At 32.6% G+C, this 10901-nt stretch overlaps 2 protein-coding genes across 3 annotated transcripts; one reads left to right on the top strand and one right to left on the bottom strand.

Annotated features, from left to right (window-relative positions):
• Positions 1-1390: 1390 nt before the first annotated feature.
• Positions 1391-3179, bottom strand: LOC108737911. The gene has a single exon (XM_018471095.1). The coding sequence runs from the start codon at positions 2871-2873 to the stop codon at positions 1644-1646; it is 1230 nt and encodes a 409-aa protein (XP_018326597.1). The 5' UTR covers positions 2874-3179; the 3' UTR covers positions 1391-1643.
• Positions 3180-4686: 1507 nt separating this feature from the next.
• LOC108737912 (thiamin pyrophosphokinase 1) lies at positions 4687-6253 on the top strand. Of its 2 annotated transcripts, XM_018471097.2 has the most exons (4): positions 4688-5143; positions 5208-5270; positions 5371-5892; positions 5960-6253. In XM_018471097.2, exons 3-4 carry the CDS (start codon positions 5376-5378, stop codon positions 6127-6129), a joined length of 687 nt encoding a protein of 228 aa, XP_018326599.1. In that variant the 5' UTR covers positions 4688-5143; positions 5208-5270; positions 5371-5375; the 3' UTR covers positions 6130-6253. The 2 variants fall into 2 exon arrangements, with proteins under 2 accessions (XP_018326598.1, XP_018326599.1); XM_018471096.2 differs by having other exon boundaries at positions 4687-5270.
• The last annotated feature ends 4648 nt before the right edge of the window (positions 6254-10901 follow it).

Genomic DNA, 10901 nt, shown 5'->3' with positions numbered 1-10901 from the left:
TCGTAAAACCAAAATGAAATTTAAAAAATAATTATTAAAACATGGTCTAATAAATACTTTTAAGTGTAAATTCTTGTTTTATTTTATTAGGAATTCAGAAACCTAATTTTCTCGGTGTCGTAAAAGTATTTTGGAATGATGAACCTTTATTATCATTTAATAATAAACCAGAAAAGATTTGGTTAAGACCGGAAAATATCGCTTATCAGAAAAGAAAGTACATGATAATTTTACATCAGTCTAGAAATTATTGTAGCTTCTTATAAAGAAATGTTTAATCACAAAGCAATCTTAAAAATATTTTCGGAAATTTTTTAATTTGATATACTTCTCTTGGTTTAAAATAATGTAAAAATTGTAGTAGAATAAAAGGTAAGCAATTGATGAAGAAATCAGCATTATTTACTGATTCATCAGTTATTTTGTATTGATGTATTCGGTTAATTTACTGTTCTATTGGAAATAAAATTAGTTTAAATGGGTCAAACTTCTTAGCATTCTTGTAGGTAATTTATTGCTTCTAGCAATTTGGCAAAAGAAAGTATTTGAGAACATTTTCGGAGATAATAATAATGCAGTAAATACTTTTGTCCGTATAGGAAACTCTTATAAGAAACGAATCTACTACAGTTATTCCTGGAGTTTTTTCTTGGTGATTTTATTATTTATTTACAGCAAACAAATAATTAAAATCTCAATAACAAAGACGTGAAATCTTGAATACCATGCAACAGCACCTTCGGTTCCACTTTATGAAAAGACAATGGTCTCAATAACCAATTTACCTACTCCAGGTATTTTATAAGTAGAGTTACCGTTATAAGGTCAGAAAAAGGTAATTTATGAACCAGAACGTTTCGTTGAAATTGTTGTGGCCATTTCCAGAAGATTCTTAATTGCAAGCATATATGAAGGCGACCGTTGAAACGCATCATTAACAAAAAGACATTAAATCCATCCATATCTAGGACGTAATTTTACACCACAAAGCTCTAAACGGAATTTTATAACTGTTTTGAACAAACAATGACTACAGATATTATAGGAACATTTTAAAATAAGATGTTAACGGTCAACTTATTATTTTCGTTTTAAAATAATGACTGCTAATTAAACCTTCTTAAATGGATATGTCAGAACAACGATCCAAAATAAATCATGTGTATGCATTAATTATCTATAATCTACGTTGATTTGCATAACCATTACTTTATCGTTGTGTTCCTTGCGTTAATTATCACGTTAGTTTTTCAAAGCGTTTAATTTTTCCTGGTGACAGCAAAATTGCGTAAATTTGTCAAAAAATTTTTTTACTCCATCTACGTAGGCTTACGTGAAAGGTATCTCGCTTTTTTAATTGTTGTAATAATTAAAATAAAAGAAAACCAAATAAACAGAAAAAATCAACTTATTTAATCCAATAGGTAATAGAAATAATTTTGAGAGTTACAATAGTCAATTAACAATATCGTAATAATCAATAATTTTTATAAAATCAACCACTTATTCGATTAATTGAATAATAACAACAGACCCAATTATCATATGGAATTAACAACAAATTGATTTAAAAATGTACACAATTTGAACAATCAAATCGGATAATATTTATTTAAAAATTAAATTTAACCAATATTATTTATTTAAATCCATTTATGTTTTGCGAAAGCAAGCACTGTGTCCTTCATTTTTTTGGTGTGTCTAGGTCCTAACAAATCATCCCTGGTCCAATCGCTTGGCTGGAAATCTTCCAAACTGTGCTGAACTTTTCCCCTTTCAGTAAAAATGGGTTTTAACATCACTGCCACATGGTAGAATTCTTCTTTTGCCACTCTGTTCAATTCCTCTTCAAAGACGTCCCAAGAAAACAAGCCAATATCGATGCCATAATCTTTCAAGTTATCCAAAAAGTTTTCGTAATAAATACGAACTAATCTATCGAAATTTTTATCCAGGACGTCGTTAATAACACTCGTAAACAAGAAAAATATAAGATCTTTTATCGGCGAATCAAGCGTTATGAGTTGCAGATCGACTATTTTATTTTTTACCGGTTTTCCAGTAATATCCTTCAATACCATCGTATTGTTAACCCAATAATCAGAATGAATGACGGTGATGAAGGGATCTTTGGGTGGATTTGGAGGAACGGTCATCGCTTTATTGATAGCGGCTTGAATTCTCGGTAAATATACCTCAAGTTCTTGTACCTGATTAACCCCATCGATAATACTGTCGTTGAACGCTTTCTTAGCGTCTTCAGGAAACTGATCGAAAGTTTTGTTTTTCGTTGTACACGGGAGTATCTTTTCTTCAAATACATCGGGCCTTTTCAATCGTAGAGCGAGGGGAACTGCATGAAATTTGGCCAAATCTCTCACAATCAATTCGGCATGAGCTAAATCAAAACCGACAAGTCGATCACCCATCTCATAGCCATAACTTTTGAGGTTGTCGAATATAATAGCTGCATCATCGTCCACGCTGTCTTTGTTTTTGTCCAAAGATAATCTAGCTCCGTAACATTTAGGAAAAATATCAAATTCGTGCTCTTTCGGTACGTTGTTGTCTTTCTGGAACCGTAGAATGGCCGGAACTGCGTTCAGATATGCGTTTATTTCCTTTTTGAATGTAACACTAACATCGAATACGACCCTGAGCATTTCGCTGGCTGGCAAAATTTTAGCCACTAAATATAGCACTTCCTCCTTCGTTTCGCCCGGCTTTTTAACCGTTACGTCCACCGCCAACATAATACTTCCATAATGTTCCCCGGGATCGGTGAGGAACTTGTATTTTTCTTCTAAAACTTCCACCTCGCCCAGGGTATGCTTGAGTAAATCGCCCAAGTTGCGCACTTTCGAACGGACCATCTCTGAAGTCACTGAATTACTTCGAATGTGCGTTTGTGTGAGTTCAATGGAGTAAACTACTATTACTATCGACAATTGCACCAATCAGCTGAATTATAGTGTATCGAAAGAGGCTCCAACCACGTGGTACACTTACTAAGATAGATACATACAATAAATAATGCAAGCGCAATTGGGTTGATAAAACGAGCAAACGTTATTGCACGACGGTGTATTGCCGAATGTTTACAGTCGGTGGATATACTAAATAAAGCTGATATTGATAACGACAAGCAATTTACAACAAAAACCGAGACGTACATACATTGGTTAGCGCAAAATGTTATTAGGTAACATTTATTTTAAAATCATGCGTTTAAAAAGTGCTCCCGTTCCAAACGGCAGTCGTCTGCTTCTAACAAAAACGAATCATACGCAAGCCTATGCTTCATTTTAAAAATACAATTTTTGCTATGAGTATTTAAAATAGTGCGTAGTAGTACTGGACAAGCATCATCCAGAAAAGTGTAAATTTTTAATTTTTAAAGAGCAACATAGTAATTAATTCTAATCTATAATGATTTATTTAAGCAGGGAAATTAAAATTAGGAACTTTCAAATTTTTCAGACATCTTATATGCGCATAATAGTTGATCAACGTTCTCAACAACACCTAAGAAAATGAGGATGTACTTAATGTACTGTTTTCAGTTGTTGAATTACATACCTGCCTATTTATGAGATACTTTAATTACAAGCCAATTAGTTACCTAGATACATTAAATTAATTGTTAGTTATGAAATACATATCCACATGAAAACTGTACAATTACATTTAATAAGCATAGACAGTATTATAATTAATATTATGTAACAACTTATATACCTATGCACATATGTATTCATGTGAAAATTTTCTTTATTCGCTTATTGCCTATAAGCTACTGAAGGTACCTACACAAAACATGTCGTTTCTTAATAAAAATTAAATCAAAAAGTTTAATTTAATATATCGCCTTCTGTAACACATTTTAATTTGATTCTTACGTGTAATTATCTGTATCCATTTAATGAAAAAATAAAAACATTGGGATCTCATTTTGATGAACAATCTTACTTTCTAAACTATTCTACTAAAAGTAAACCTCATTCTCTGTAACTTTAATTACTCCTTTAAATTCGCATATTTCCCCACATATCACTTTCTAACCTGTCACCTTTCCATTCCATCACAAACTCTTTGACTTTGCGTGGCTGTTCCACAACAGAAGAAGTGAGTTAATGTTCCCTCAGTACCTACATTCCCACTCTCTATATATTTTCTTATACCCTTTTCCTGTATTACCACATCCAATTCTAAACAATACTTCCTTATTCTCTTTCCTTTTAAGGGTACCTTTTATTCAAATATTCTGTTTCAATAATTATATTGTTGAAGCTCCCCTGGGCATCATTGTTATAAGAAGAGTCTAGAATTGCCACCCACTCTGCCTCTAATTTTTTATTCTGCCACATATTCAAGTCATCTTTACATGTGCATACCTCTTCTCCACTCCTTTTCTCATCCCATACCATTCCACACGCTTCAATTATTTCGAGTACATTAAATATTTCCCACATAGATTTTCCACCTTTTGAAGAATTTAAAAGTGAGAATGTATTCTCTTCTTTGGCATACAAAAATGAGAAATTAATTAATATATGTAGGGTCCCCTACATCTTTTTTGCATAGTACTGAGCCTTGATACAAAACTTTTCTAGTAGCCGTTGATAAAAAATTGCCATTGACTTTGTTTTCATTATCATTAATAACCTTCAACTGTAACTAAGCATAATTTCGCTTTATGCTGTAATGATTCCATTGCTTGTGTTTATTCAGTTGAATTGAAATAAAAATCGTGTTCTTTTTTCAAGTATATCCATTAAAAGAACTTCACGGTTTTAAAGTAATCAGCTTTAATACATCCCAATGACTTCGTTTTATATCAGTATTAATGTTTTAAAATGGTTGTGATTTTGAAAAGTTTGATTGAACAACCAGAATCAAAATTAAGGAAACATTTATAGTGGACTTGTTTGAACGATCCCTGTATCCTCCAATTGTGACATCATAGGAAGCGTTATAAAATGGAAAGCTAACCTCAATGTTCTTTTGCTGTTTGGTTTCGCTCAGCTTCGGTGTGATTACTTGCCACCATTCATTATAATGCTTAAATAGGAGTGATTATGTTTCATTATATATTTAAATTAAAAGTGATAAATTTAACATGTGCTTCCGTAATAAAGTTAAAGTATGGGATCCCTTGAAGGTTTTATTTCAAGGCAAGGAGAAGTTTAACAATTACATTGTTGTAGTTTTAAACACACCAATAATTGCAAATGGGAAAGAAAGTTTATTGCTAAATTTATGGAATAACGGTAAGTAAAGATATGAAATATAAGTACCACAATTCAAGTAATATGTTACATAACTACTTTATTGTCTTTCTTTCTAACTTAATGTATTGTATCTCTGTAGCCTGCATGAGAGTAACTGTTGATGGTGGAACACTTTGTTGGTTTTCCTGGTTGAAATCAAATAATATAGATGAAACATGCATTAATCCTCCTGACTACTTAACTGGTGATCTAGATTCTATTCCAGAAAATTATCTAAAAAAAGTGGAACAAAGATATCCTCAACTGGAGATTATTAAAACAATGGATCAAGATGAAACAGACTTCACAAAATCCTTAAGAGTTATTCAGTCAAAGATTTCTGAAAGTAACATTGATGTTCCTATAATAATTGTATTAGGAGACAGTTCTGGAAGGATTGATCAAATTATGGCCAATGTGAACACATTGTTTAAGGCCAAAACCATTGTTCCAAATAGTAGTGTATATTTATTAGGTTCTGATAGTTTTTCTTGGTTGTTGTCTGAAGGATATCATAAAATTAGTATTCCTGTTAGTTTATCCAGAAGCAAAACTTGGTGTTCTCTGGTACCTATTGGGTCTTCTTCCATTGCAACAACAACAGGATTGAAATGGAATTTGAGTAAGGATTTTAAATACTTTGATACTTCATTGTTTCATTTTTTTAATAACTTATGTGATATGCATAGACAGCGATGTGTTAGAATTTGGGAAGATGGTGAGTACATCCAACACTTACAGTGGGGATCCTGTGGTGACTGTACTTAATAGTGCACCATTGCTTTGGTCCATGGGCATTCTTCCATTGGTAGGCAACTCAAAAGAGCAACAGACTGAAGATAGTGTGAATGTGATATAACACACTTAGGCCATTTCTACTTATTGTTGAACAGTCATTCCAAAAAGACCAATAAACATGTTATTTATTTGTGAATGTTGTTTTTTAGTATTGTAATAAAAGGGAATAAATGCATATATGTATATATGAGTAAATTCAAATTTTATAAATAAAAAAACACATATAGGTTGGAGAAGGTCATTGGATGTCACAAAGATGGAAAAAGGGATAATGAAGTAGGTAATATTTAATATAAGTGGTACACCTTTGGAGCCACCAAAAAAATTTATCTCAAGTAGTAAGAATTGTAAATACTTAACAGTAGGTACAATTGCCCATAAGCCAGCAACAAAAGAAGTACCACAAGGTGGAATTTTTTAAAAAGTAGTGAGAGTGTATACAGTAAAATTTTTTAAGATTGATCAACTCAGCCCATCATTGCTTATCTCTATCAAAAAGAATTAAATAGTACCCATGTCAGCATTTGGCCATTGCCTCAGACTTCTCTCTGTTCCCATTATTGTTTATCTCTATCAATAAGAATCAAGTTTTACTCATATCTGCTTTTACTAGAACAATGGTTATCATCATCATGAGACCATCAGCTCAGGCTTTTTTCTGTTCCCATCATTGCTTATCTCTATCAAAACGAATCAAATTCGACTCGTGTCAGCTATTAGCAGAACATTGATCATCATCATCATCATGAGGCCATCAGTTCAATCTTTCTTCTGTTCTCATCATTGCTTATCTCTTAAAAAAATCAAGTTCGACTGATGTCAGCATTTACTAGAACAATGATCATCATCATCATGAGGCCATTACCTCAGGCTTTTTTCTGTTCCCATCATTGCTTATCTCTATCAAAAAGAATCAAGGGCGAATCATGTCAGCTATTACTAGAACATTGATCATCATCATCATGAGGCCATTACCTCAGGCTTTTTTCTGTTCTCATCATTGCTTATCTTTATCAAAAAGAATCAAGTTAGACTCATGTCAACATTTACTAGAACATTGATCATCATCATCATGAGACTATTACCTCAGGCTTTTTTCTGTTCTCATCATTGCTTATCACTATCAAAAAGAATCAAGGGCGACTCATGTCAGTTTTTACTAGAATAATGATCATCATCATCATGAGGCCATCAGCTCAAAGACCAGAAGCGTTGGTTGACGTCAAAGCAAGCATTACAGCTTGTTCAATCAAGAGCAGTTGCGATAATCAAAAGATCCAATGGATTCCAAATGTAGAGACGTTATGGTGAAATGTTGTTCCATGCCTCCCTCGTCGAACTGGGATCAGCAGAGGTGCTGATGGCGTACAAGCTTACCGTCTTCAAGTTTTCTCTTTCAAATTCTGTTCCTGTTACTCCTAGCCTTCAAGTAATATGTTAAAGATGGGAAACCTTTTTACTATTGGAGGCTTTACTTAAGTTTTGCGTAGTTTTATCAATTCGAGGTGACCTAAGCAGAGCTGCTGCATTGTAATTTATGTTATACAGAATAGATGGCAGCACGTTATTTATTTTCCATTAATTTTTAAATTCTCGTGATATCTAACATCAAAATTAATAATTAATGTAAGGGCTAACTTTTTTGAAGGCAGAACATTCTGCACCCCTGTACTAAACGTTTCAAAGTGGACCTAAATCATATGTTACTTAGGACTAAGAGCTACTTCGTACCAAATTAAGTAGTAGTTCCTTTTGGTGGTATCTTTAAAAATAAAGGAAAATCTATTAAGAACAACGAATTCCCTAATATGGCAGACAAACGTTCAAACCTGATCGTTAACTTATTTTGAATTTGGCTAATGCCTTAATGGGCAGTTCTCATCTAGATGTGCTGTGAAGGTTCAAAAACTTAAGTGTGATTCATTACCACTAGCTGATAATAATGGACGGGCTATCCCACTGACCCATTTTATGGTGCAAGGTGATGGATAAGGCAGGAAGCCCTCTTCAGCTTTAAGAATCGTGGGAATAAGTGGGTGTGGTAGTTAAAGGAGGGAATGAGGTGGAAGACTCTAATAAAACGTTGAAAAGGTGAAAGACTTCTACAGAATTTTACTGCCCCTTCATTTATAGATCTAGACAAATGTTTTCAAACTTTCTCGTCCGCGAACTCCTTTTGCCCTCAACTGTCCCCGCCTCTCGAAGAACGAGTAGGGCGGTTAATTTAAATACAGAAGTTATTTATTGTGTTCAATTCACCACGGGGAAAATGGTAAAATTCTTTCATAATGAGTAAATTGGACTTCATACCCACAGGGGTATGTTACAGTTTCGTCCTTGAAATCAGGGAAAGGTATCGTACTCTCGGTAGGGTCACAGTAAGAAACATCGTAACTTCGTCAGCACGCCTTTGTTTATATTATGATACAATTAGTGTCTTCCATTAATATAATAATCTTGAATTCAGTGCTTGTCTGATTTTGTTGGTTCTCACATAGGTACTCCTTCTCAAATTGTTATTTATAATAAGATTTGGGTAATTTTTTACATTAGTTGACATTGGAATTGAGACATGAAGTTTAGTCAGGTAGGTAGTACTCACCAAGTGAAGTAGTGTAGTAGTATTTACTAGAATTTTGTTTATTATTTCTACTTGGTCAGTACTACCTACCTGACTAAACTTCATGTCTCAATTCCAATGTCAACTAATGTAAAAAATTACCAAGATTTGTTGTGTTTTTGAGTTATGGCTAAAAACAATCCATCAAGAGTACCCAGTATTGTACCTATGTACTTCTACAATTAATATCTGTCTGCACACGAATCATTTCTGAACGGCTCACAACTTCATTAACTGTAAGAACTGTTGAAAAATAGTAGAACGTAATATACCAAAACCATATCTTTTTAGATATAGGTAAAATAATACCAATTAAAATTGATAATGCAAAAGAAATGTTTGAAACGGGTGTGTGATATAAATACACTTCAGTATCAAGCTCCTAAATGCTTCAGCGCGCATGTACAGCCTAAACAGAGTCGACATCTTGTTAAAAAGTGCGAGCTTGCCTTTTATGGACAGAGACAGGGTGATGTAGCAAAAAAAGAAATAAATTTATTCGCTGTTGCAGAAAAATCTTCTAAATGTACCTACAGATATTGTGACATTAATTAAATATTTATAATCATTACAACTACTTAAAGACTTCTGAAAAATAGATGATAATACTTAGTAAAATAATTGGGTCTTGTAATGTACATATAAAGGTAAAAGATGGTTTTATCCAGTTGTAATTATTTTTCAAATTTAGTTACATTGTTTAAATAAGAATGAATACTTTTACATCTCATTTCGCTATTATTTTTAGAAGTTAAAAATAACGTGACCTGTAATCCAAAAAACTGGAATTGCTTTAGGTTACTATTATAATTGAAGGGATTTAAACTTTAAGTATAATACATGCACATATTAAAACTTTACTAAGGTCTATAATGTTCAATGTATTATTTTTACAAATGCATTTATTTGTAGCCGAATAACTTGGCGAAAGGCCAGCGTTATTATAGTCGAAATAACTATGTAATTTCTTAAATACCTAGTAAATAATGATGGAGATGCCTAGATTACTAAAGCACATTGACATAAATATCTGTGGAGAAATGATAAAATTTTCTATTTCAGGCTCTACAGCTCCAAAAAAACCAACGACTAGTAGTTTTATTGCTAAAAATATCCGTTTTGGTGGTTCGACTCCATTTATAATTTGTTCCTGAATTTGTCACTTTTACGTGCCCTACTCCGAGGGCTCTTATCATAATTAAGAACTGATTTGATTCACATAATAATAAATTCAAATATTTCTATAGAGAGATACTGACTCGCTGGAATTGTGCAAAAAATCGGGTGTACAGTTTAATTGTTTAAAAGGAATTATAATTGTAGTTCATTATATTTAATCAGATTAGAAATAACTTTAAACAAAAATATCAGATCATAAAGTTTTCTAAAAGAACAAAGAGATGATAATCGCACAAATTTATAGATTAGATTACTGTTCACAAATAGTTAAGGAAATGGGATGTTTTAGTTTTAGGGAAATGCGAAGATTATCTCAAGATAAAAAAAGTAGAGGTGTCTTAGAACTGACGATCTTACAATAATTATGATGAATCAAATAATGTCATAAGTATTGTCTGAATCAACTACTTAATTATCATTCCTGAAAACCGAGTTTATATCATTTATAAGAATATTGAATTGAAGAGAATCGGCCCATAGTGTGAGCCCTGGGGAACGCCTGGTTGACAGATATAATGCAAGAATTAAATTCCTCATATTTTATAATCTTATATTACTTTATTCTTTATATGATAAGGTGGCTGAAGGTCAAAAGATGAAGCCCTTGTTTAGTGAGAATATCCCCATGTTCGGTTCTCAGTTTTCCTTTCACTATATTTATCAGAATTTAATGGTATTATCTTATGAAAATAAATAAAAATTGAGAAGAGTGCAGCTTACATTTGAAATATTTTTGTATAGATTTCTAACGTTTTCCCGATTATCTGTTGTATAAGTAGGTACGGTTGTTTTGTCGAAAAGGTTTTGTTTTTAACACAGTATGATCTATATGCTCGAAAAAGGTAAGTCAGTAGCGCATTTTCTATCAACAAAAACCCACATGTTTGCGAAAGCAACATAGCTAAAGAGTAAACGGTGAATGAAACCGATACATACAAAATTGAATTTTTTGGTATCATATCCGAAATTTTAAGCACTAAAAATAAGACAAGCGACGTGCGCATTCAAGTCTTCCCCTAAATTAAAGTCTAGAT

This window comes from Agrilus planipennis, unplaced genomic scaffold (genome assembly GCF_000699045.2).
Source record: "Agrilus planipennis isolate EAB-ADULT unplaced genomic scaffold, Apla_2.0 scaffold59, whole genome shotgun sequence".
Taxonomy (NCBI): domain Eukaryota; kingdom Metazoa; phylum Arthropoda; class Insecta; order Coleoptera; family Buprestidae; genus Agrilus; species Agrilus planipennis.
This window is presented reverse-complemented; position numbering and strand designations above follow the sequence as displayed.

What these genes read in the sequence shown, in the direction of transcription:
- LOC108737911 (XM_018471095.1), bottom strand. Translation starts at nt 2,873, where the DNA reads ATGGTCCGTTCGAAAGTGCGCAACTTGGGCGATTTACTCAAGCATACC.
- LOC108737912 (XM_018471096.2), top strand. Translation starts at nt 5,120, where the DNA reads ATGTGCTTCCGTAATAAAGTTAAAGTATGGGATCCCTTGAAGGTTTTA. An exon ending in GCTAAATTTATGGAATAACG is followed by an intron (nt 5,271 to 5,370) that starts GTAAGTAAAGAT and finishes GTATCTCTGTAG; the next exon opens with CCTGCATGAGAGTAACTGTT. An exon ending in AGGATTGAAATGGAATTTGA is followed by an intron (nt 5,893 to 5,959) that starts GTAAGGATTTTA and finishes TGATATGCATAG; the next exon opens with ACAGCGATGTGTTAGAATTT.